At 41.7% G+C, this 24,441-nt stretch overlaps 1 protein-coding gene across 6 annotated transcripts in view; it reads right to left on the minus strand.

Annotated features, from left to right (window-relative positions):
• The window catches only part of ASAP1 (ArfGAP with SH3 domain, ankyrin repeat and PH domain 1), a 392,411-nt gene that overhangs the window by 67,696 nt on the left and 300,274 nt on the right, over positions 1–24,441 (minus strand). For all 6 annotated transcript variants that reach the window (XM_019032530.4, XM_019032533.4, XM_055349231.2 and 3 more), the window contains 5 exons: positions 16,779–16,866; positions 14,132–14,180; positions 8,152–8,315; positions 6,181–6,314; positions 4,236–4,327 (listed from right to left, as the gene is read on the minus strand). In XM_019032530.4, coding sequence (XP_018888075.1) covers positions 4,236–4,327; positions 6,181–6,314; positions 8,152–8,315; positions 14,132–14,180; positions 16,779–16,866 — 527 coding nt within the window. The remainder of the gene's footprint in view (positions 1–4,235; positions 4,328–6,180; positions 6,315–8,151; positions 8,316–14,131; positions 14,181–16,778; positions 16,867–24,441) is intronic.

Below are 24,441 nucleotides of genomic sequence, written 5' to 3' on the forward strand. Positions count from 1 at the left end.
GTAAACTGCTTAATTGTCATGAGCTTCAGTTTTTTTTTTTTTTTAAATCTGAAAATGGGGATAAGACATTGGTATATTTTGAATTAAAGGATGTACAGTGCCTAAGAAGTGTTTTCTTCCTTCTGAGAGGGCTCTAACACAAAGGACATAAACTTTCTTGCTCAAAAATATGCATTCCACCTGTGGAAGCTGCTACTGTTTCCAACAGCCCACAGTCAGGCAACACAGTTTAACACTGTGCTGGTACCTTTTTCTTTCATTCTGGGTTGGCAGTAAAAACAGTTGGGCTGGTTGATGACGGCACACAGCCTCTGGTCTTTTCTCAACCCTGTGCAGTTGAGAAAAGACCAACTGATTCTACTAAGTAACCAAAATCTTATGCTCACGGGTGTCCCTTATGCTTAGGTCAAAGTCCTTTTAGGATGGCAAGAGCCTGATGAATTACAGGACTTCCAGTAACCAAAAGAATGGCCCAAGCCTGGCTTCTGAGGCCTCTGCTGCATGTGTCTTATATAAAGTGTGAAAGGCAGCTACTGTGTTGATGGATGGAGCAGCAGACTTAAAAATTAAATCACTCGATTCAAGTCTGAGACCACGTGCTAACGATGTGACCCTGGGTAAATCAAGTTCTCACTGAATCTCAGTTTCCTTACCTGTAAAATATTAGTAATCATAGCTGCCTTCCAAGGAAGCAAGATTATGGGTAAGGAACAAAGAGGGATGCACAGGTTAGGGGTTCATTTGAAAGCTTCCTTCCCATTATTATCCGGGAGGCCAGAACTAGGCTTAAAGATGCAAAGTTGCGGGGAGGTAGATCTTAGATTACTGTTTCCATGCATTCATCTGCGTTTCAGGAATGTCTGCAGGTGGCTTCCTGTCACTGGAAATATCACGCAGATGCCACGCAATTATTTGGAAGCAATGATGCAGAGGGTGCTCAGGTATCACATGATCACCTTGAAAATCACCTCTACCCTTAGGTCTCTAATTCTGTGGCCACAGGAAGTATCTGGCTTCTTACTAGGCACAATGCCTTCAACTTTTTATGGGCACTCAGCCCATGGTCCCCTGGCAATTTACCGTTTTCTGACACTGGAGTAATAGGGAGAGTGGAAAATAGATTTGTCTGGAAATCTGGACACTAGAATTCTAGTCCTATGGCTGATAAAGACAACTTTTCTCCTCTGTCCCCTTAAACCCAGTCCTCTCTTTATCTGCTCCGTTTTTGTTAATGCTACTATCTATTTACCTAGATGTAAAACTTTGGGTGTCATCTTGACTGAGTCTTAAACATCTCATATTAAAACTGATCTGCAAATCCTGTTGGCTCTCCCTTCAAAATATATTGGGAAGTCAACCACATTTCATTATCTTCATTGCTACCACCTTTGTCCAGTTTACCTTCAGCGCTCAGTGGATCTATTCTAACAGCTTCTCCTCTGTCTGTTTTCATAGGCACCCAGGCCCCGCCACACTCCCCGCAAGTCTGTCCTTCACACGTCAGCTACAGCTGGGTTTCTCAACCTCAGCCCTACTGACATTTGGGGCTGGGTACATTCTTTTCTCTTGACAGCTGTCCTATGCATTGTAGGATGTTTAGCACCATCCCTGACCTCTACCCACTGGGTGACAGTAGCACCTGTCCAAGTCATGACAACTGAGTATCTCCAGACATTGCCAAGTATCCTCTGGGGGCAAAGTCACCCTTGGTTGAGAACCAATATCATATGATCAGTTTAAGAGGCTGGGTGCAGTGGCTCATGCCTGTAATCCCAGCACACTGGGAGGCCGAGGTGGGTGAATCACCTGAGGTCGGGAGTTTGAGACCCGCCTGATCAACATGGAGAAAACTCCTCTACTAAAAATACAAAAAACTAGTCGGGCATAGTGGCGCCATGCCTGTAATCCCAGCTACTCAGGAGGCTGCGACAGGCGAATCACTTGAACCCGGGAGGTGGAGGTTGCAGTGAGCCAAGATCACATTACTGCACTCCAGCCTAGGCAATGAGAGTGAAATTCCATCTCCAAAAAAAAAAAAAAGAACATATGATCAATTTAGAAAATAACTCAGATCACGCCACTCCTGTTTAAAACCTCTCAATCACACTTACAATCAAATCCCCAGGCAGTCCATGACCTACAGGATCGGGCTCCATCTCCATCTTGCCCAGCATCCCCCTGCATCTCCCTCTTGCTCAGTTCTCTCCCGCCACATCTTCCCTCATGACATAGCTCAAATATGCCTTACTGCCCCTTGGGGCACCCACATGACTGTTCCAGCTGCCTGGCTGCTTCCCCCAGGGAGGGGGCCTTCATGCCCCTCAATTCTGCATTTTCCCCACCTTCAACTTGAAAAAAATACCCCCTCCCCATTCCCCACACACTTCAACACCTCCTGTTGTTCTAATTTCTTCATAACACCTAATACAATGTGTAATTGTATGACTGACTTTTTAATTCCCTGTGTTTTCATCTCCTCAGAATGTAAGCAGGACAGAAACTCTGTCTTGTTTGCTACTGTATCTTCAGCACCTACAAGACTGGCTGAAGTAGGGAAGCTGCCTCATAAGGATTTGATCAACAACTAAATGAGTGATCAAACTGCATGTTATAAGAGGTTCACTTTATGCTTCTGGGTCACTGGCCAAACAAGGAAGTAATAATAGTAGTAGTAGTAAATACTTATACAGCACTTACTACAGACCAATAATAATAATAACAGATACTTATACAGCGCTAACTATAGACCAAATGCTGCTCCAAGCACTTTTTATTCAAGCCCCTTAATTGTCACCACAACCCTATGAGGTAGATATATGTTCTGGATGAGGAAACTAAGGCACAGACAATTAAAGTTACTTGTCCAAGGTCACACAGTTTAGGAAGTGGCAGAGCTATGATATGAACTCCAGCAGTCTGGCTTCAAAATCTATGACCCTAACCACTACATTAGAGATATTGGAGAATCACAGACATTTTGAAGGCGAAAGTCTTACAGAGGCCAAATGACTAGATGAGGCACAAAGCTGACCAGGTGGCGCTGATGCTGCTTCCCACATGAGAAACAGGACATAAACATCCATGTTGTTAGGACATTCATCTGGCAGCTGTGCCTTCAAGGTTTGGGTCATGCAAACATTTAAAAAATGCTGGTGTGGACAAGAGTGCACTGTGTATGTGCCTGAGCACTTGCTGTTATCAAGCTGGTAAAGTAAAACTTAGGTCTTATTTGTTCATGGTAGTTTTACGATCAAATTAACTTTTGAATAGCCTTTTCAGTGTAATTTGTGCTTTTTTTTTTCCATCTGCATAGTGTTCTGTTGTGTGGCTCTACCATAGAGTATTTCATCGGATGCCTACAGATGGATACTTGTTTTGTTCCTAATCTTTTTGCATTACAGAATAGGAATAAATTCCCAGGAGTGGGACTGCTGAGTCAAAGGGTAAGTACATTTATAATTTTGGTAAATATGGTTAATTTGTTTTTCATAGTGTACCATTTCGTACTCCGACTGGCAATATTATGAGACAGAATGTCAGTTTCCCCACAGTCTTGCTGAGTGGGTTTTTAAGCATTTGGATTTTTGCCAGGCTAACAGGAATCTCCCATTGTCTTTGAATGTCTCTTACTCATCACAATATGCCATGTTTTTGAGAGAACTGCCCCCATGACAATCTGTGCTTCACAGAGCAGGTGCTCAGCTGCAACAACCTAGGGGAAGGTGAGGGTGAAAAGAATCTGTGCATCCCAGAAATACATTTCTAAATACTTTTCTTTGTTCTGCTTTCCCCTGACAATGGGGTTTGCTCTGGAAAACAAATAAACAAACAAACACTGTAAAAAACTAAAGACTTTTTTTTATTTTTGAGATGGGGTCTCGCACTGTTGCCCAGGCTGGAGTGCAGGGGTGCGACCTTGGTTCACTGCAAGCTCCGCCTCCCAGGTTCATGCCATTCTCCTGCCTCAGCCTCCCGAGTAGCTGGGACTACAAAGTGCCTGCCATCACGCCCGGCTAATTTTTTTAAAATTTTTAATAGAGACGGGTTTCACTGTGTTAGCCAGGATGGTCTTGATCTCCTGACCTCGTGATCCGTTTGCCTCAGCCTCCCAAAGTGCTGGGATTACAGGCGTGAGCCACTGCACCCAGCCAAAAAAAAAAAAAGAAGTTTTTTGGAAGGGTAGAAAAACAATTATAGAATGGTTTTAAAAAGTTCAATATATCAGAAATACTTACATATCACTTGAAGGGGTGGGTTTTGGTGAGGGGCTGGGTAAATTTGCTTCCATAATATCATTAAAACTATTGTTTCCTACATTCTTGGCCAGCTGTAACAGAAAAAACAAACAAACCACAATATAGCAAACTCTTTGCTACTAGTTAAAAGTCTCCTATTATTTGCTTTTGAGATTTATGAATATGTATTTTCCCTCATTTGACTTAGAATACAAACCACCGTCCATCTGGTCAACAAATATTTACTGAGCATCTACTACGTGCCAAGCACCAAACTAAGTGCTGGAAATACAGAGATGGGTAAACTATGTTCCCTTTCCATAGATGCTCATAGTCTAGTGGGGCCATTGACAAGGAAATCAATCATGTCTACAAATATGTGATAAATGCTAGAACAGAATCTGGTCCTACACACATATAAACTACATGAGATTACAGACAGCAGGCTCCATATGTGAGTTTAGGTTAAACTTTTAATAAACAGCAATAGCTTTTCAACCACCATCATGTTTCCTTTTTATATTGAACAAATTTACTCCCAGGACAGAAAAGGACATAGGATTACTTTATATCTGGATACAGATTAGGATGCTGCAGGCAGCAGAGGACCCAGGAACCATTTTGCTTCTGGGTTCAAGAGCATTCTAAGAAAATTTGTTCTGAAGGGCCTCTAATCATTTTATGTAATTTTGGGATGCAAAGTTTAAGAAACATACATGCAACCATGTCTTTGAGGGAAAAAATCTTGGGTTTATTGCATGGCAAACGTTTAGGATTTGGACTTTCCTCTTTCTTGTTGTCAAACTGGGTTTCATTAATACAGGTCAAGGAGATGAGGGACATCATTTCTGCACTAAAGAATGTGTTACAGGTAATAGGTCTGTGTCTTTTCTCTACAATCCTGAAGTGAACTAGGGAGCCGAGTATCAGCATGGTAACTTCCTACATTCTAAATTAGAAGGAATGTCTTGTATTGTGCATAGAACATAAGACAGATCACGATTGCTTAGTGAACGCTCAGATGACCAGGGGTGCTGGCTGGGTCACTAACTGCCCTTTTTGGTTAAGGCTAATGATAAGCTAGACTTTCAGCTTTTTTTTGAGCCCAGGTTCACTCAGGTTCTGCTCAAGGGTGAGCCTCCTGTCTGAGAAGTCATACTTTATTTTAAAAATTTCACTCTTAGTACAAAGACTCTCTCACAGTGCACCAGGTGTTAAAATTATGCAAAATAGGGCATTTGTCCAGTAGGCATCCTACTTGGGGGATGCCAAGCAGGCTCCCCTTCTGTATTTTGGTATATCTCGGGGAGCAATTTGGACCTGATGACAACTCCAAATCTGGGTGACTCATGATGGGAAGGGCAGAGGTTGAAGGAAAACAAGTTTAAGTGTAAATAACCCCTTTTTTGGATTAAGAAGCTAAGCACCACAACTTCTCACAATTTCTTCCTTTACTACCTAAAGAAGTCATGGGTTCGAGAGTAGCTGGTTTTATGACAATAGTTAACAAGCCACTTGTAATTCATGTGTACTTTTACAAACTTAGAAATAATAAAAAAAAAACTGAGATAAACTCTTTAGTCATTATTTACAACAGAAGCCATGAGGTAATGTGAACATTTGAGTTTAACTGCTATTTCCACGAGTTATATGAAAACTAATTCATAAAGAAAAATGTAGTTTTGAAGAAGACCATCCCAAAAGAAAAGAGCCAATTTCACTGAGCTACTTATAGACATGTATGATTCATCCTTTCTTCAAACAGGAAATAGAAAGTCAGCATTACACACCACAAAAGTTACATTTTAAACGTCTACGCAAACTCACAAAATTCAGGAATTATAATTCTTTGTACTCAGCAGACATACAAAAAAAATCCAAAACAATATATTAAAATTACTCATGACAATAATATCATTCTTCCCAAGTACAGGTCACTACTTACCAAGAGTTCAGAAGTTCCTAATTTGTCTAGTTCCAAAGACTGAATGCGAGAAATATGAACCCCCATTTCCCTATGGATGCCAGAACATTCTATACAGGTCAAAATACCCAAGTTGGTTGAAAGCCAGGTGGGTTCTGTGGAAGAATGTTGAAGACAATGAAACAAAAAAGACATCTAATTTTAGTGTGCCAATTACAGAGGAAGCTAGAACAATAGTAGTACAAATTGTTAAGAACTATGAAGGAAAGACTTAAATGGAAGAAATGGACTCTTGAGGTTTAGCCTAGGGGCTACCATAAAAGTTTCCCTTTGATACTGAACTGAAAACAAAATTAAGCACTTTATCCTCATGAAAAAGTGAGAAAGGCTTTCCTTAAGAGACCCTATGCAACACCTCTAGGCCTGTGAGAGATGTTCCCTCACTGCCACTATCACCTCTGACAGTGATGGACTGAAGGTCTATTAAGTACTGCTCACAGGGGAGTGGATTCTATAGCCATCATTAACCTCCAAGTTGCAACTAATATTAACCTCAACAGTTCTTGGTCATGGCCTCCCCATGAGCGCTTCTTAGCAATAAGACAGCTGTAAATATTGAACACCAAATGTTTCTTTCAGTGACCTAAGGCCTTTTTTCTACAACCTCCAATGGCCCTAGAACAATGGGAACTATTACTTCCATGTTAGCCAAAACTTCAGGTTTCTCTCTCTGGGTCAAGCTTCTTCCTGACTGGTCAATGCTTGAGATTTTACTACCTGCTTGCCATTTCCTGACACTATGTGTGTCACTATCATACATGTACACAATAATGGCAGAAAATCTGAGACTTCTCTCTGAGGTGCTTATGGCTTCTTGTGTAGAAAATCCAGTTTCACAAGTAAAACAGCAAAAAAAGTATATCACAGTGCTTAAGAATACCAGGTTTGCATCCTTGTTCTGAATCCTACTAGCTGTGTGACCTTATGCAAGTCATTCAACCTCTCTGAGTCCCAGTTTCCTCATCTGTAAAATGAGAATATTGGGATCTTGCTCACAGAGGTTCTGCAAGGATTCACTGAGATAAGCAAAACACCTAGCATGATTCTCAGTACAGTGGGAACACTCAGTGTTAGCTGTTGCCAATACACTGGTAATATAGTGCTATTTGAAAATAAAAGTTTGGGAGAAGGCGACTTCAATGTGATATAGAGGTGAGGGAAGGTGTGGCTGAGTAGGAAGGAAGGAAAATCATGTACCACATGTCAGTTGATTTCACATGCACCATTTCTTTTTTCTCTTTTTTGAGACAGTCTCACTCTGTCGCCCAGGCTAGAGTGCAATGGTGCAATCTCACCTCACTGCAACCTCTGCCTCCTGGGTTCAAATGATTCTTCTGCCTTATCCTCCCAAGTAGCTGGGATTACAGGTGCCCGCCACCTCGCCCAGCTAGTTTTTGTATTTTTAATAGAGATGGGATTTCACCATGTTGGCCAGGCTGGTCTCGAACTCCTGACCTCAAGTGATCTGCCCGCCTCAGCCTCCCAAAGTGCTGGGATTACAGGCGTGAGCCACCGTGCCATAGCAAGAGGTTTACTGACCCATTTTTTAGGATAAGGAAACTACGAATCAGAATACTAAAGGGACTCAGTGTGAGATTGTCCAGGCTGGGAGTGGTGGACAGTGATACAAAAAGTGGACTCCATGCCCCCTACTCTCTCCATAATGTCCATGGTGCTTATATACCTGGACCTTATAGGAAAGGTAGTATTTTGGCAGCGACACCTAGGAGAGCAAGAGGGGGCTTTCCAGGTAGAGAAAACAGCATAGGTAAAAGCAGCTCAGCGGTAGGAAAAATCACGTTGGGAATACGTGTTTTGTGTGTGTATGAGTGTGTCCATAGGGGTTAAGGTTTTTCAATAACTAGATCGTTTTATATTCTACAGGAAGAGAAAGGATGTTGTAAAAGCTCGTTCAAATATGGGGACAAAAACCTGATGAGCCACAATCGCAGCAAATGTCATTCCCTGGGAGCCGCTGGACATCCTCAATAATGGCTTTTGTCAGGTCTTCCAGGCTGTTCTCTCCCGCACTCTGCTCTCCACGGAAGGCCATGGTTAGGGCCTCTTCTTTGCTATTTGTCAATACTGATATCCATCTGTTGGTAAAAACATAAGAGGAAAAAAGCCTTTATAAGAGCATGGCCATTTTTTTTTTGCCACTGCAAAAAAAAATCTACTTTTGTCAAGTAATTCCAAAAGAGAAGCCCCTTCCAAAATAGCAATAAAGTGAGGAAAAACAAAGAAATCAAACTTGAAGGAAGGTGAGAGTTAAAGAATGGAAAATGACACATAGGGGAAAATGAGAGAGAGGAGAGGAGCAGATGAGAAAAGTAAAAAATCAATATAACTGAGGACTTGAACGAATATACAAGGAGACTGCATTTCCGTGTGGGCATACTGAATAAAGGGAATGTTGGAATGGAGAGGACTCAATGAGGGACCCATCCAATGCAAGGATGAGAAAGAAATGATGAGAAATGGAGAGGGGCCAGGAAAAGGAGTTTAGCAAAAGGTATGTATTTTCTGCAAGTCCATGTCAGTGGGGACACTTAACAGTGAAAATGAAGGGATATTTCATTAGCAGCCATAAAAATTTATACTTATGAAAAAGGCATATTACCATGGAAACATGATGACATTTATAATATTAAATGAAGACTGCAGATTTACTTATATACAGTATGACTACCATATGTCCCAAACAAAATAACCCTTTGCTACTAAAATAACCTAGAAACCCAACAAGAGAGAGTTGGTTAACAAGGCCTGAAATAACCACAAAGTAGAACAGTTAAGCAGGCATTAAAGTGTACATTTTCAAATAATTTTTGGGTGACATTGGATAAATGCTCATAATATAGTGTTTTGTGAAATCAACAACAAAAAAACCTATTATATGATTGATATGGTTTGGATTTGTGTCCTCACCCAAATCTCATCTTGAATTGTAATCCCCATAATCCCCACGTGTCTGGGGAGAGACCCGTGTGGGAGGTGATTGGATCAACGTGGCGGTTTCCCCCATGCTGTTCTCATGATAGTGAGTGAGTTGAGATCTGATGGTTTTATAAGGGGCTCTTCCCTCTTTGCTCCACACACTTCTCTCTCCTGCTGCCATGTGAAGAAAGACATGTTTGCTGCCCTTCCACCATAATTGTAAGTCTCCTGAGGTCTCCCCAGCCATGTGGAACTGTGAGTCAATTAAACTTCTTTCCTTTATAAATTACCCAGTCTAGGGTATTTCCTTATAGCAGTGTGAGAACGGGCTAATATAATGATATAATCCCAAATTTAAATATATGTATGTAATAAAGGCTAAAAGGAATTTCACAAATATGTCAATAGTGGTTGTCTCTGAGTGATTTTCTATAGAAAACAACTGATAGAGGAATTGCCCGACTTTGTGCCTTTCTATAATTTTTCAAAACTATAATGAACTTGTATTACTTTCATGAATGAGAAAAAAGCCAAATTTATTTTCTAAAAAGAAAATAAAAAACATTTCCAAACCAGTGTTAATTTTTTGTTACTATATAGACAGCTAATGTGTATTCTCAACAGACAATACAGAGGTTCAGAACTGAGTCTCTCATTTTTTTGTATATCGTTGAATGAAATGGATATGAAACAAAGCACTATACAAAAGACTTTGAATAAGCAATAGTGACAGCATAAGAATTAAAAACCAAATTATGTTTTTGGAGTATGTGAACAATGCAAGTCACACCTTTGACTCTAGGTGGCGCTCACCTTCAGTATGTTGGGAGAAACGCATATACACAGCTTAACTTCTACTGTGATGCAGAAAACTGAACATTTCAAAACCAACAGTCTAGGAATTCATATGCAGAAGGAATGGGGGGATTTTATACCTTTTAGAAGATTAAAACAGTATTTTTTATATCAGTCTGAAATTAGAAACTAGAAATTGTTTTGTTAAAAACACATCAAGAACCTGGGTTCAACAAGACTGATTACTGCATTTTATCAGCGGCACTGATGTTACTGGATTTTTCACTTGACTGCAAAGCCTCTATTTTGCTTTCCTCAGGCATTCTAGCATTTGGCTAATATTGGCCAGTATCTACTATGTACCAAATACTTACAATTTTTAACATATAGATTGAACACCCCAAATTTGAAATCCAAAAAAGTTGTGGTCCCAAGCATTTCAAATAAGGGATACTCAACCTTTAGAATCTTCTCACATGCCTCTAAGTTAGGGTTTATAATACTTTATAGATGAGGAAACTGAAGTTATATGACTTGCCTAAGGTTCTAGCCTGGATTCTGTCAGACCAGATGGGGATAAGAAAACACTTTTGTTGACTCACTTTTTCAGAGTTCCTTCCATTTGCCTCTTTACTCAGGAGCTCATGACAAATAAATAAAGAAGTTTGTCATGATAATCAGAAAAAGTATATTTAATGGATAATTTTCTAGAGAAAATAATTCAAATTTGGTGGAATGAAATGGCTATATTTCAAAAGGACCAAGACTCACAGTGATCATTTGTGACATTAACTTTTAAATTATTTTCAAGTAACAAGCATACTCAAAAGCATAAAGAATGCATAATTGTATTTTAATACTTTAAAAGTCGCTTTGAGTTTTATAAGATAAAAAATAACTTGGCACTGTGCTAAGGGCTTTACATAGCTTTCCTCTCAAAATCCTGCAATCGAGGTATATAATCCCATCTTACTGATGAGAAGACTAAAGCCAGATGATCTGCCTAAGGTTAAAAAGCCACTAACTACCATAGTGCATGTATGTAGTCCCAGCTACTGGGGAGGCTGAAGCGGGAAGATCGCTCTAGCCTAGGAGTTCTAGTCCAGCCTGGGCAACATAGATCTCATTTAAAAAAAAAAAGCCACGCTCACGCCTGTAAGCCCAGCACTTTGGGAGGCCAAGGCGGGCAAATCACGAGGTCAGGAGATCGAGACCATCCTGGCTAACACGGTGAAACCCCATCTCTACTAAAAATACAAAAAAATTAGCCAGGCGTGGTGGCATGCGCCTGTAGTTCCAGGTACTCGCGAGGCAGAGGCAGCAGAATTGCTTGAACTCGGGAGGCACAGGTTGTAGTGAGCCGAGATCGTGCCACTGCACTCCAGCCTGGGCGACAGAGCGAGACTCTGGGAAAAAAAAAAAAAAAAAAAAAAAGCCACTAGCCAGCAGAGCCTGGACAACAAGCCAAATGAGTCTAACATGCATCTGCTCTTTGTGAACTTTCCTCAGTGAGAAGAAATTTTTTCATTCAATTTCATCGAACACTTTCATATGAAAAATAAACTCAATGATGCAGTGAAACTGCCTCTATGTAACCTGGAGGTAAGTGAAGAACTAAGGCTTCCCTCTGAGGCATGTGCTTTCTTTGTGGACTGCCATTACCTCCTACAGCACTCAAAACAAAGTTCCCCTCTCACCACCAGCACCCAGAGAGAATGCAGGCTGGGCACTATAGCTCACGCCTGTAATCCCAGCACTTTCTGGGGTCGAGGTGGGAGGATGGCTTGAGCTCAGGAGTTTGAGGCCAGCCTGGGTAACAACAGCAAGACCTCATGGCTACTGAAAAAAAAAAAAAAAAAAAAAAAGAAACGAAAATTAGCTGGGCGTGGTGATGCGTGCTTATAGCACTAGCTACTTGCAAGGCTGCGACAGGATGATCACCTGAGCCTGGGAGACTGAGGACTGAGGCTGCAAGTGAGCTATAATCACGCCACTGCACTCCAACATGTGTGACAGAGTGAGACCTTGTCTCAGAAACAAAACAAAACTGCAAAGTGCAAAATGCGCAACTTCAGGATGGGCCATGTAATTCTTTTACTGAAAAATGTTAAGTCTCATGGGCAGGAAACCAATCTCTTAACAAAACTGGGACTGAATTACCTGTAAGTTCTAAGAGTAAATAAAATACTGAAGGCCCGAGTTTGAGTCATAAGGGAACAAACAGAAAGTGGTTGTGTTCCCTGCCTCACCCAAATTACTCACCTGTGTTTCACTTAGGGTTTTGAGAAAGGGAAATGAGGAGGAGAGAATGAAATCGGAGAAGGAGAAACAATATTCCAAGGTGACTGTGGAATTCTATCTGGGTTCAAATCCTAGCTTACTAGGACTGTTACCATGGGCACATTGTGCCTCTGTTTCCTCATTTGCAAACTAGGGACAAAAGTCCCTACTTTCTGGGGTTGTGAGGATTAATAAGACATGAAGTGCATTTAGCACGTAACATCTCAATAACTATTACCCATTTTTATTATAAATAGTACCTCTCTGAACCTGTGGGTGGAGGGCCAGGCCTCTGACTTCCTCCTCATTGACTTCTAGTCACCTTTCAGTCTACCAACTCTATACCCATAACACCAAGTCATCAATCACTTCCTTCCTATTCCATCCTCCTGTTTCTGTGCCATGAGAGCCTCCTGCCTGGAGCATAGAGTATTTACAACCTTCCCCTACGTTCATGAGCCAGCTCTGCCTTACCTTCCTCTTGGAAGTCATCTCTGAGCAACAACCCCAGGAAACCATGAGGGTGTGTGCCCCGAGTCTATTCCTCCAGCACATGGCCTCCTCTGTCCTTACACTTAGCACCTGCACCACGTCGTACCGACAGCCTCCTGCAGTAGCGATGCAGTTCCTTCAGGGCAGGGGCTCCATCTAATTTAATGTTGTATTCTCAAGGCTTTGCATAGTCTTGGCATACAGCTGGCATTCATTAAATATTCAAATAATGAATAGCTAATTAGACCTTTCTCATCCTTTTCCTTTTTCTACCTTCTCTCTCAGTTTTCTTTCCCCACCCTGTTCCTTCCACCTCTGTATCTTTTCTACCCATGTTCTCTTCTCTTTCTGATCCTTTATCATTTCTCCTTTGAAATGGGAAAAGAGTAAAATTCCCCAGAGAAGACTGTGTGCGTGAGCAATAATAAAAGTAAGCGAGTGGGAGAGAGAAAAGAAGTGAGTGTAAGGCAAAAAGGGTATGAGCAGAATTCTGTGGCTCTCCAGAAATTAGAGAGAAACATAGCATGTATTCTGTGCCACTGATGGGACAGGAAGTTTGACAGTTTATAAAACTCGGTCCAAATTACCCCAAGTACTCATTAGAAATAAAAAAAAAAAGTGAACAATAATTGCCCATTTTAACAAAAACATCCCTCTCCCAAGTAGCTGAGATTTATAATAGTCACACACTGCCTTTTTCAGTCTAGACAGGCTACAGGAAAGAAGAGGGAATAAAGACAGCTCAGGACCAGGGCTAGCGTTTTAAAAAAGGGGCTAGGGACTATCTAAGGTTGCATACCTGGTCAGGTGAGTGCAAAACTCCAACCCAGGAGTATGTGATACCAACCTGTTCCTTTCCACTATATCACGCTCCCTTTTATTGACTCTGTTCACCTCAGTGAAAGGCACATGCCAGTTTCCTTCCTTCAGGGCCTGGCTCACCTGCTGCTCTTACGATAATGGTCAAGTGCCCAGGTAGGCTGGCTGATATGTTTGGCCACCAAAAACTGAGCAAAGGCCCCTCCTGAGGGCAAGGGATGTGATTAAAAGATGCATAAGGCACGGTCCTTGCCCTCGAAAAGCTCTTGGTCTCTAAAGGGCTGCAGACATGCACCACAGGATCACAGAAGGTTATGAAGAGGCCGCGGGCAAAGAGTAGTGAGCTATAACCCCAGAGAGGGTGAGGCTTGAGCAGAATCTTGCAGGAGGTACCAGAGCTTATTGAGTAGACAAGAGGGAGAACCACAGACAGAGAGAAGAGCAACATGTGACGGCCCACAGGCGGGAAAGAAGCATGGAGCCACCAGGCGAGGTTCTTACAAATGAAAAGAAAATGTTGATGTATATTGTAAACAGAGAGGCGCTTTTTCAATCCAAGGCATCGCACCTTTATTTCACAACTACTTACGCTACATAATCCTGCTCATCTTCCGCCTGAAAGTGATATGTTCTATTATCTAAAATAAAAAAAAAAGAAAAATAAGTGAAACCTTAGAAAGCAGGGTACTTTCAGGTACAACACAGATTTAAGTTCCTGGGAAGAAAACCAGTAAAAGTAGAATTTTAATATTATTTTAGTTTTACACCATTATGTACCAGGTGCCTTGTGTATATTATTGCTAATCTTCACAAAAGCTCTATCTGTTTCTCATTTTACAGAAAAAAAAACTGAGGCTCCAAGAGGTTCAGTGACTTACACAAGGTCACACGGCAATAAAACAGCTACATGATTCATTCTGTCAAGATTATTCTTCTTAAGTGCAACAAGAATACAATAAAATAACCACAAATACCATGCATACATCTGGCACTGCTTTTGAATAAACAGTGAGGAGAGGGGAAGGTCCTATTTGATCCAAATGGATTTCCATGACAAACTGGAGAGTGCCAGCTAATTCAGTATTTTCTGTTTCATTTTCAATTCAATTGTTACTGTGTTTTTTTTTTTTTTAAAATCTCCTTTTCAGAAATGATTCATTTACTGTTCCCCATTTGTTCTGAGACTTAACCATGGGGTAGCCCCAACATCCCCAACACTAGACATACTATGCCCCAGATGTTGGGACTGCTCTCTGGCTGAATCAGGTTGCAGGAAGAAAGGCTCAATCTCTGCTATCCATGTAAGGGAAGGAGTGGGAAGGAGTGACCTAACTTGGATACTTTGGGCTGGGTGTACATGAGGGAAGCTCTTCCTCAATATATTCAGGTCAAACTAACATATCCTGAGCACTTCCTGTGTGACCACTCTAGGCTAGGCAATCACACCCTTCATCTCCCTTGGAGAGAGAGACAATGTGTATGTCAAAGAACACACCATACTTAATATTACAGCTCATGGCTATAATCCTAACACTTTGGGAGGTTGAGGTAGGAGGACTGCTTAAGCCTAGGAGTTCGAGACCAGCTTCAGCAACATACAGAGACCCTGCCTCTACAAAAAAATTAAAAATTAGCCATATGTGGTGGCATGCACCTGTGGTCCCAGCTACTTGGGAGGGTGAAGCAGGAGGATCACTTGAGCCCAGGAGGTTGAGGCTGCAGTGAGCTGCGACTGAACCACTGCACTGCAGCCTGGGTGACAGTGAGACCCTGCCTCAGGAAACAAAACAAAACAAAACAAAACAAAACAAAAAACAACATGCCATGGGTGGCAGAGCCTGAGAGCTTTGGTTGAATCTCTGCTTTATTGCTGTGTGACCTTCTGTAGGTCACTGAACCTCTTGGAGTCTCAGTTTTTTCTTCTGTAAAATGGAACACTGATAGGGCTTTCATGAGGATTAGCACTAATGTATATAAGGCACCTGGCATGTAACAGATGCTCTATAACTGCCAACTATTATTAATAACCTACAGACTCTCATAACTAGGGGTTTTTGGCTTTTTGAAGTCATAAAATAATTCCAAATTTTCCTATTTCTTTCTCATCAATAACTCAATAAATCTCTTGGTCATGAAAATCACAGGGAATCTAAACTTCATACAGATGCTGCAGAATACAGTTTCGACTACCCCTAAAGAGCCTCATGACTGACTCTATCTTTTGGGTCAGGACTATTCACACAACTGCATCAGAAGGGTTTCGAAGGGCAAGAAAATATTTCTGTGCTTCTATACATAGATCATCCACTTTGGCTGTGGGTCTGCCTTGCTGGGCTGTGATAGAGAAGGAAGGATACTTCAGATTAGTGTTGCAGGATTTCAGGATATTCACGAGAGTCACTTCACTGGCACGGTCATCCTCTCTTTACAAAGAGGAGTCCTCTCAGCTACAGTGTGGGTCGGTAAGCACACCCATGGGAATCAGTACAAGCACAGGTAGCCAGCCTAAAGGAACATCTCCCCCCAACTCTTTACACACTATGAGGGCACAGGCTATAACAGGCTGTGGGGTGGGTAGCTCATTACGCTCTCTCATCACAAGAGAAAAGCAAACTCTGAACCATGAAGTAGAAGAGTGACAGGGTGCAGTGCCATCAATTCATGGAGGCTGAAGGCAGTTCTGCTTGGTAGCAAGGAAATGATTTTTCCTTTAAGAGCTAGATTTTGCAGGGATATAACCCTGGGTAAATTCGTTGTACAGATACAGTGGCACATCTGCATTCCCAAGTCTACATCCGTGCTTCTTAACCACAGGTGCACATTACAATCACCTAGTGGCTTTTTTTTTTTTTTTAAACTATGTCTGGGCCTCATACCAACAACTATAATTCAGTAGATCTAAGACAGAAACGGGAATATACTAAGAAACATCTCTCCAAGGGGATAAAGCTGTGTATTCACAGTCAAGCATTGGTCTAGTTCAATGTACAAATCCTAGATTCTATTCTATTGCTGGTCAGATCTGACACTGCTATGCCTTGTCAACTGCAGGTGGGCTCAGTGGAAATTAAGAGACCTGGGGCATCTTGCTAGAGCAGCACATGCAGGAATAACAAGAAACTATTCCAATGCCAACTGTGAGGAGCCCTGCTTGGAAAAGCTGCTGACCTGGAGAATGGAAATGTGCAGGTGTCAGAAGCCACAATAACCAACTCAGAGGGAGAAAAAGGACTCACGTGATATCAGGTCAAAAGATTTTTTGTCTTCGGCATTAGGTTTTACTTGGCAGGTGAGAAGGTTCAACTTAGCTGGTTGCCTGTTAGACTGGAAAAAAAGAGAAATTGGAGAAGTTACATGCAGCTCCACTCTCTTGTCTGCAGGTTCAGTGCCCTGCAGGGCAGGTATGCTGTTCATAAGGCCTGCTCAGTGGTACAAAAATACATTTTCAGCAATGAAGAAACAGACGTCTGAGCATTGTTCCAAGTTTGCTGCAAGAAGACAACAGATCTGTAGGTTTCTGCCCTCAAATATAAGCTGGTAAGTTTAGTAAAGTTTTATTTATCTCACTTGAATTCTGAATCTCATTAAAGATGGAAAAAAAAATTAGGTGTCCTACTAAATGTCTTTAAACTGTGCATAAGTATCCTGGTGATTTTTCAGAAGAGAATAAAAAAAAATCCACCTCACTTCCAATGAACAGTGGGCATGGTCCATGGAAATGCACCTTTCTGGAACCTACCCATAACTAAGCACCAACAGTTGGCACTTTTAATGCTGTATCTTACTATGAAACGTAGCTGAGCTATATTTCATTTATTCATTCAAAATGACCCCGGTAATCAATCATCCCCAAATTGATCTCCCAGGTATCCATGGATTCAATAAATTTTGGTTGTGATGCAAAATTTACATTACTTCTCTCAGAAGTACAATGACAATTACTACCTGTGAGGCAATGCTTAATGAACCCCAATATCTGGGGAGAGAGAAAATTTGATAAGGATTTCATATAACTTATCAGCAAATCTCTTGGTCACACATATAAAACAGACCCTATAGTATCTAGATAGTCACGCTAACTTAGGAAGTCTCACCACGTATTCACACTGGTCAAAACACTCTCCTGCCTGCCCACGTTCAAGGTCACATGCTGGACAATGGCTGATACTAGGATCCCTCCTTCCTGCAGAAGCTGACCAAGGAATGAAATGTTTGAGTGCCTGGGCTGGGCTGTGCTCGAACACGAGAAGCCTGGAGAAATAAGCAATGAAACTCTTTAATTGGACCTATATCGCTGTTTCGATTGAGAGCTGTGGGTCTGAAAATCCTAGTACCAGGTGCATCTCCAGCTGAGGAATTAAAATTTACAGGGAAAAGAGAGGGGGAGGGAGTTAGAGACAAGTCACATCAGTAAGCCTGAAACAACAGAGATGGCATACAATCAAGACTCCTTCAATGACACACTGCCACCTCTCCTTCTAAATAATAGGCATTAAACAATTTCTATTTATCTTCCTGTGCTCTCTGGACCATTTTTCAAGATCTTTCTCCCTCTATGATTTCAATGAGATTAGACATAGAAAACAATGCCCTTTGTCCCATATCTGTCTATTCCAAAGCAAACTGCTTTGGGGGAGGAAGTGAGAGACCCCAGGGGATTCCACGTTCATTGCATGTACCTTTGGTTTAGAAATGGAACCAGAAGTCAAGTACAAGAGAATTTTGCCAAAGAGGAAACAGTGCTTGGGAAGATTCCTGTACTCCAGAACTTGTCACCAAACCTAGAAGGGGAGGCAGGAGCTTGTGGGCCTGCAAGTTTTTCTTAGAAAACAGCTGAAGAGCCAGACGAGGTGGCTCATGCCTGTAATCCCAGCACTTTGAAAGGCTGAGGTGGGTGGATCATCTGAGGTCGGGAGTTCGAGACCCGCCTGACCAACATGGAGAAACCCTGTCTCTACTAAAAATACAAAATTAGCCGGGCGTGGTGTCGGGTGCCTGTAATCCCAGCTACTTGGGAGGCTGAGGCAGGAGAATCGCTTGAACTTGGGAGGTGGAGGTTGCACTGAGCTGAGATCTCGCCACTGCACTCCAGCCTGGGCAACAAGAGTGAAACTCCGTCTCAAAAAAAAAAAAAAAAAAGAAAACAGCTGAAGTGTTTGGGTTGCTAAAGGCCTCAGACTCCAAAATCAGAATCTGTAGCCACGAAGCAGGCTTAGCTCACTGTAAAAAGAACTGTTAGTTCTACATCTCATCTTTTTGGATGTTGATAAAATTGCTGACTTTCTCATATAAATGACAATGGCATGTGACCACCTGAAAAGGCAGTGACCCAGTTAATGGTGAGAACAACTCTTGCTATGATATTATGTTCCAATTTGGAAACCACATTTAAAGAAGGATGCAGAAAAGCTTGGGGAGATGAAGAGATGATTGAAAGGGTGGAAAATGGAAACTCTGAAGATGAGTTAGAGGCATTACTTAGTACAGAGGAGGGAAAGCTAGGGGGTGACTTAATGACCATCTTCAAGTATATGAAGGTTGTTATTGGGAAGGTTGGGCAGCTGTTTTCCATTAGCTCAGATGAAAAGAAATACACTCCAATTGCAGAAGATTTGGGCCAGAAATAAGGAAGAACTTCCCAAGCTTAAGTTGATTATGCATAATAAGAGGTTTCAGCTTTCTTAAGTAGAGAAGGACTGCCTTTGAAAAATTTAATAGTTTTTAAGCTGACCAGGCGTGGTGGCTCACGCCTGTAATCCCAGCACTTTGGGAGGCTGAGGCAGGCGGATCACCTGAGGCCTGGGGTTCAAGACCAGCCTGGCCAACCTGGCGAAACCCTGTCGTCTCTACTGAAAATACAAAACTTAGCTAAGCATGATGGCGCATGCCTGTAATCCCAGCTACTCAGGGGGCTAAGGCAGGAGAATCACTTGAGCCTGACAGGTGGAGGCTGCTGTAAGCCAAAGTCACGCCATTGCACTCCAGCCTGGGCAACAGGGTGACAGAGCAAGACTCCATCTCAAAAAAACAAAAACAAACAAACAAAAAAACAAAAAAAAAACAAAAAGAAAAATTTAGTAATTTTTAGATACTATTCACATTTGAATGTGACAGAAAGTTAACTTTATTTTTTAATTCTCCCAAAATCTAGATTTCTCTGGTGTTTCTGAACAATCTTACCAACAGATACAACCAAGAGTAGATACAAATCTTAAAACAAACAAACAAACAAAAAAAACCATACACTCAGCTGAGTATTAACTGCATTCAGGCAAGTTAAACAGCACTATTTACCTCTCATTTCTTTCTTTTTCTTTCTCCTTTTTGTTTTTTTTTTGAGATAGGGTCTCGCTTTGTCGGCCAGGCTAGAGTGCACTGGGGTGATCATAGATCACTGCAGTCTCAACCTCCTAGGCTCAAGCGATCCTCCCACCTCAGCCTCCCAAGTAGCTGGGACTATGGACTATGGACGCACACCATCACACCTGGTTATTATTATTTTTTTTTTGGTATTTTTAGTGGAGACAGTCTCTCCATGTTGCCTAGGCTGCTCTTAAACTCCTGAGCTCAAGTGATCTGTCAGCCTCAGGTGGAATTACAGGCGTGAGGCACCATGCTGGCCTCAAGTCTCAGCTCTCATTCTTCCTTTCTTTTTTTTTAAAAAAAAAAAAAATTTTAGGTTTGGGGGTACATGTGAATGTTTATTATGTAGGTAAACATGTGTCACAGGGGTTTGTTGTATGTATTATTTTATCATCCAGGTATTAGGCCAAGTACCCAATAGTTACCTTTTCTGCTCCTTTCCCTCCTCCCATCCTCCTCACCTCTCATTTCTAAGCACGGACTATTTCAAAGTATTTTGCTGATAAGGAATTTATATGGTTTAAGTCATTCCATGATTGACCCACAACTTCAGTGGTGATGACGTATGATGCTTATTCTCTTAGAAGTTTGCCAAATCTACTAGACTGACTTTTGCTACATTAACATGAACCGCATTTGACACAGGCACATCTTGCCTACACATAGTGCTCTTCTCCAAACTGAGCTGCCAGTGAGGCACTTGACAAATGGCCATCATCCCAGATGTGACTTTGAGGAGCCAAGTACGCATAAGTTTTGACTGTCTAAGCAGCTGACATACCCAGGGGTGAGCCCATGAATACCAGAGGGGAGTGTTATGTTCCAAAGAAGCCCAAAAACCAAGGCATTTGAAGCACAGAAATCACTACAGTAATAATTGTAACTTCAGATGTTTGTGTAACTTTCCAAAATTTCAAAGCACTTTCTTGACATTTAGTACTAATTTATAGGTATATTGATTGGAGACTGTATAATCTTTCCTGGGATTTCAGCAGACTAAAATTAAAGTAAAACTAAATGATTTACTCTGGGCTACACCACAGTGGAACAGTTTAGGAAATGCTTTCATATTGTTTAAGTACAGGAGAGAAAAAAGAAAACAAAACAGAAGAGAAACTCTGGAAACGTCTATGTATCTATTGAGTCCTTGCTGTTGATTCCCATCCTGCTCAGAATAAACACACATCTGTGCCATGACCTCCAGGCACCAACCGCAGGCCCCTTCTCGCACTCAGCTCCTGTCACTCTGAGTTGTTCCTTTGGCTGAGGAGGGGCACTGGTCCCTCCTGCTGCTCACACACTCCTGCAGGCCCTCGGAGAGCTCCCTGCTCACTCCCTGCAGTACTCTCATCAATCAGCACCTCCTCAGAGGGGGCGGTACCTGGCCTGACCACCTCCCTATGATGTTCCATTTTTGTACACCCTGCTGTATTTTCTTTCTGGCTCTTAACACTCCTTATTTGCTTCCTGTCTTCCTTCTCACTAAGGACACACACATTTTTCTCATTAAAATGTGCTTGGCACACATCAGGTACTAGCAAGATCATGGCTCATGGCAGCCTTGACCTCCCAGGCTGAAGTGATTGTCCTACCTTAGTCTTCCTAGTAACTGGCACTATATACTATATGCGCACGCCACCACATGAGGCTAATTTTAAAAATATGTATCTTTTAGAGACAGGATTTCACTGTTGCCCAGGCTGGAATGCAGTGGTGCAATCATGGCTCACTGCAGCCTTGAACTCCTGGGCTCAAGGCACCCTCCTGCCTCAGCCTCCCAAGTAGCTGGGACTACAGGCATGCCTCACCATGCTTGACTAATTTTTTAAATTTTTGTAGAGATGGGATCTTGCTTTGTTGCCCAGGCGGATCTTAAACTCCCGGCCTCAAGTGATCCTCCTGCCTCAGCCTCTCAAAGTGCTGAGATTATAGCCATGTACCACCGTGCCCAGCCCTCAATAAATATTTACTAAATTAATGACTACATTCCAGGCATCTTATGTCATATACTATCTCATGTACTACCTGGGAGGGAAGTCTTCAGTTTCTTTTACTAAGTGAAAAAATGAAGGCAGAGAAAGGTTAAGTAACATTCCTAAGCTCTCCCGGTAAGAAAATGGTTTGGATGGGTCAGAGCCCCCACTCCTTCTCTTCTGCGGTCACTCTGCAGCCCAGCCTGGAAAGAAAGTAATCTGATATAGCTTGGAGAATAACAGCTGGATGCCCAGCACACAAGAACATTTCCTCCTGATTACAGTAAGGGTTAGAGGTCAATGAAGCAAAAGCTCCAAAGATTAATTTCTATTTTAATACCTTCTCGGGTCATCTGACTCTCCTCTAAGTACTTACTTTCATAATTGGGGAAAAGAGAAATTTTAGAAGCCACTTTGAAATTCCTACTTACTCATTCATCATATATTTATTAAGCCTCTACCACATTCCAAGCACATCTGAAAAACACATGGTCCATGCCATTAAACATCTGTGGAAACAGACTTGATTACGTACGGGGGCCCAGGCAGCCCAGGGACCTGAGCTCAAGGGTGTGCACCAAAGATGTAGGCAAGGTTCCACACAGGCAGCCTCAACCTTCAGAGAGGACTTGGAGGAGGGAATACGGACAAACTGGGAAGTGTGATAAGCAGGTCCAAAGGCCTGGGGCATAGGAGGGGACAAGCTGCAGGAGGTGACACTGAGCACACAGGAAGGGAGACTCTGCATATGATACTAAGAAACTCACATTCCTATCCATGACTCTGGCAATCTACTGGAGAAAGCAGAGTGGCCAGTTAGATCTCTATTTCACGGTGGGGTGGTGGGGGGGCGGTTGGTGGGAAAGGTAGAGGAGGCAGAGAGAGGCTGAGAGAGTAAGAAAGATGAGCAATGAAATGAGGAGGGCCTGAATTAGAGCTATGTACGGTAGTGGTGCTGGTGGCCAGAGGCTTAAGACAGCTAGAAAAGGAGACTTTCAATGCATCATTCCACAAGTAACCATTACCTAGTATGTGAATTATTCAGTGCAGAAATTTGAATGGTGAATGGAGGAACACATTGTTCCTGAAGGCTCTCTTGAGCAGCATCTCTTTCAAAAGCTACAAGAGCTTCTCTAAATATAGTTATGACACTTTTCAAAACTGACGATTCTACAACTCTGTTCCTTCAAACTGAGGCTTGTCCTTTTATAGGTTTTACTTCTCATTAAAATAAAACACATTCATAGAAGAAAAGGAGACAGAGATAGTACAAAGAAGAAACCAAACATTAGTTGTTAGAATCTCACTTTCACATGCAGCAATAATCACCGTTAATACCTTAATTTTACCAAGATGTGTGTGTGAGATGTCTGTTTTTTTTTTTTGACATATGTTGGTTCAACTTGTATATACTATTTTGTAAACTGTTTTTCCCAATTAACAATATACACAGATGTCTTCATTTTACACACCCCTCTCCTACACACCCTCAGACAAAGGCAAACCTATTCAAGTTTTTGATTTTTGAAAATGTTTCAATCAGGGAAGCTCTGGGTACATTTCACGAAGAGAAGTGATGAAGATATCCCTCTGACATAACAGAAAGTGGCTGTTTAGCTAGGAAAATCATCAAATAAGTAAGTAGAAATGCATGCAGAAACAGAATGAGTCAATCCCAATTAATGTTTCTGTGTTTCCTAAAAGAAAATAAACACCGCACATTTGTCTTTAGACAGCTTAGTGTGCACCATGGTTCCAGTGTTTTTGCTGGAAGTGTAAAGTTGTTAGCACAGGCATATTTCTCAGTTAGCAGAAAACAGCTGCTACTGGAATTAGTACCCAGAAATGGAATTATTTCCTCCCATCATCTTACTGAATTGCTCTGCTTTACAAACAAGAAGTGAACATTAATTACTTGGAAAATAGGCCTGACCCAGCCAGGATGAGGCTGACACGTGGAAAGAGGTAAAAATAAAATGACAAAGCTCTCTTCACTTCCTATGCTAGTGTCTGAAAACAGAGCTGCTCAGACCATTATGGTCATTTCAAAGTTTTCATTCAATAAATATTTTTTTAGACACCTACTGTGCCCTACAGGGACATATATTTTTGGCATACTATCAATAACTACAACCGTGGTAAGAAATTAAGGTACATGCTGAACACTTACCACTGCAGAGAGATCTTATCGCCAGAATTTTAGCAATCAAGACTATTGGCTTTTGGCCTTCCAAACAGATAAAAGGTAACAATTTTTAAAAAAACTGAGTACCTAAACTGCCAGATGCATTATATGAATTCTATTATTTAATTTTTGCAATGACTCTATGAGTTAGGTACTGTTCCCAAACCCATTTCATAAATGAGGTAACCAAGGATCAGGAAGGTGAAGTAAACTAACCTATGTTTTACAAAAAGTAAAAGGCAAAGCTGAATTCTGAACAAATCTCTTCTCACTTATCACACTGTTTCCCTGTCAAGCCAAGCCCTTGGAAAACTTACAAAGTCAGTCAAAATATAGCTTTACTGTTTTGCCTTTTCTGGTTCTTACTGCCCTTAAATG

This window comes from Gorilla gorilla, chromosome 7 (genome assembly GCF_029281585.2).
Source record: "Gorilla gorilla gorilla isolate KB3781 chromosome 7, NHGRI_mGorGor1-v2.1_pri, whole genome shotgun sequence".
NCBI lineage: Eukaryota > Metazoa > Chordata > Mammalia > Primates > Hominidae > Gorilla > Gorilla gorilla.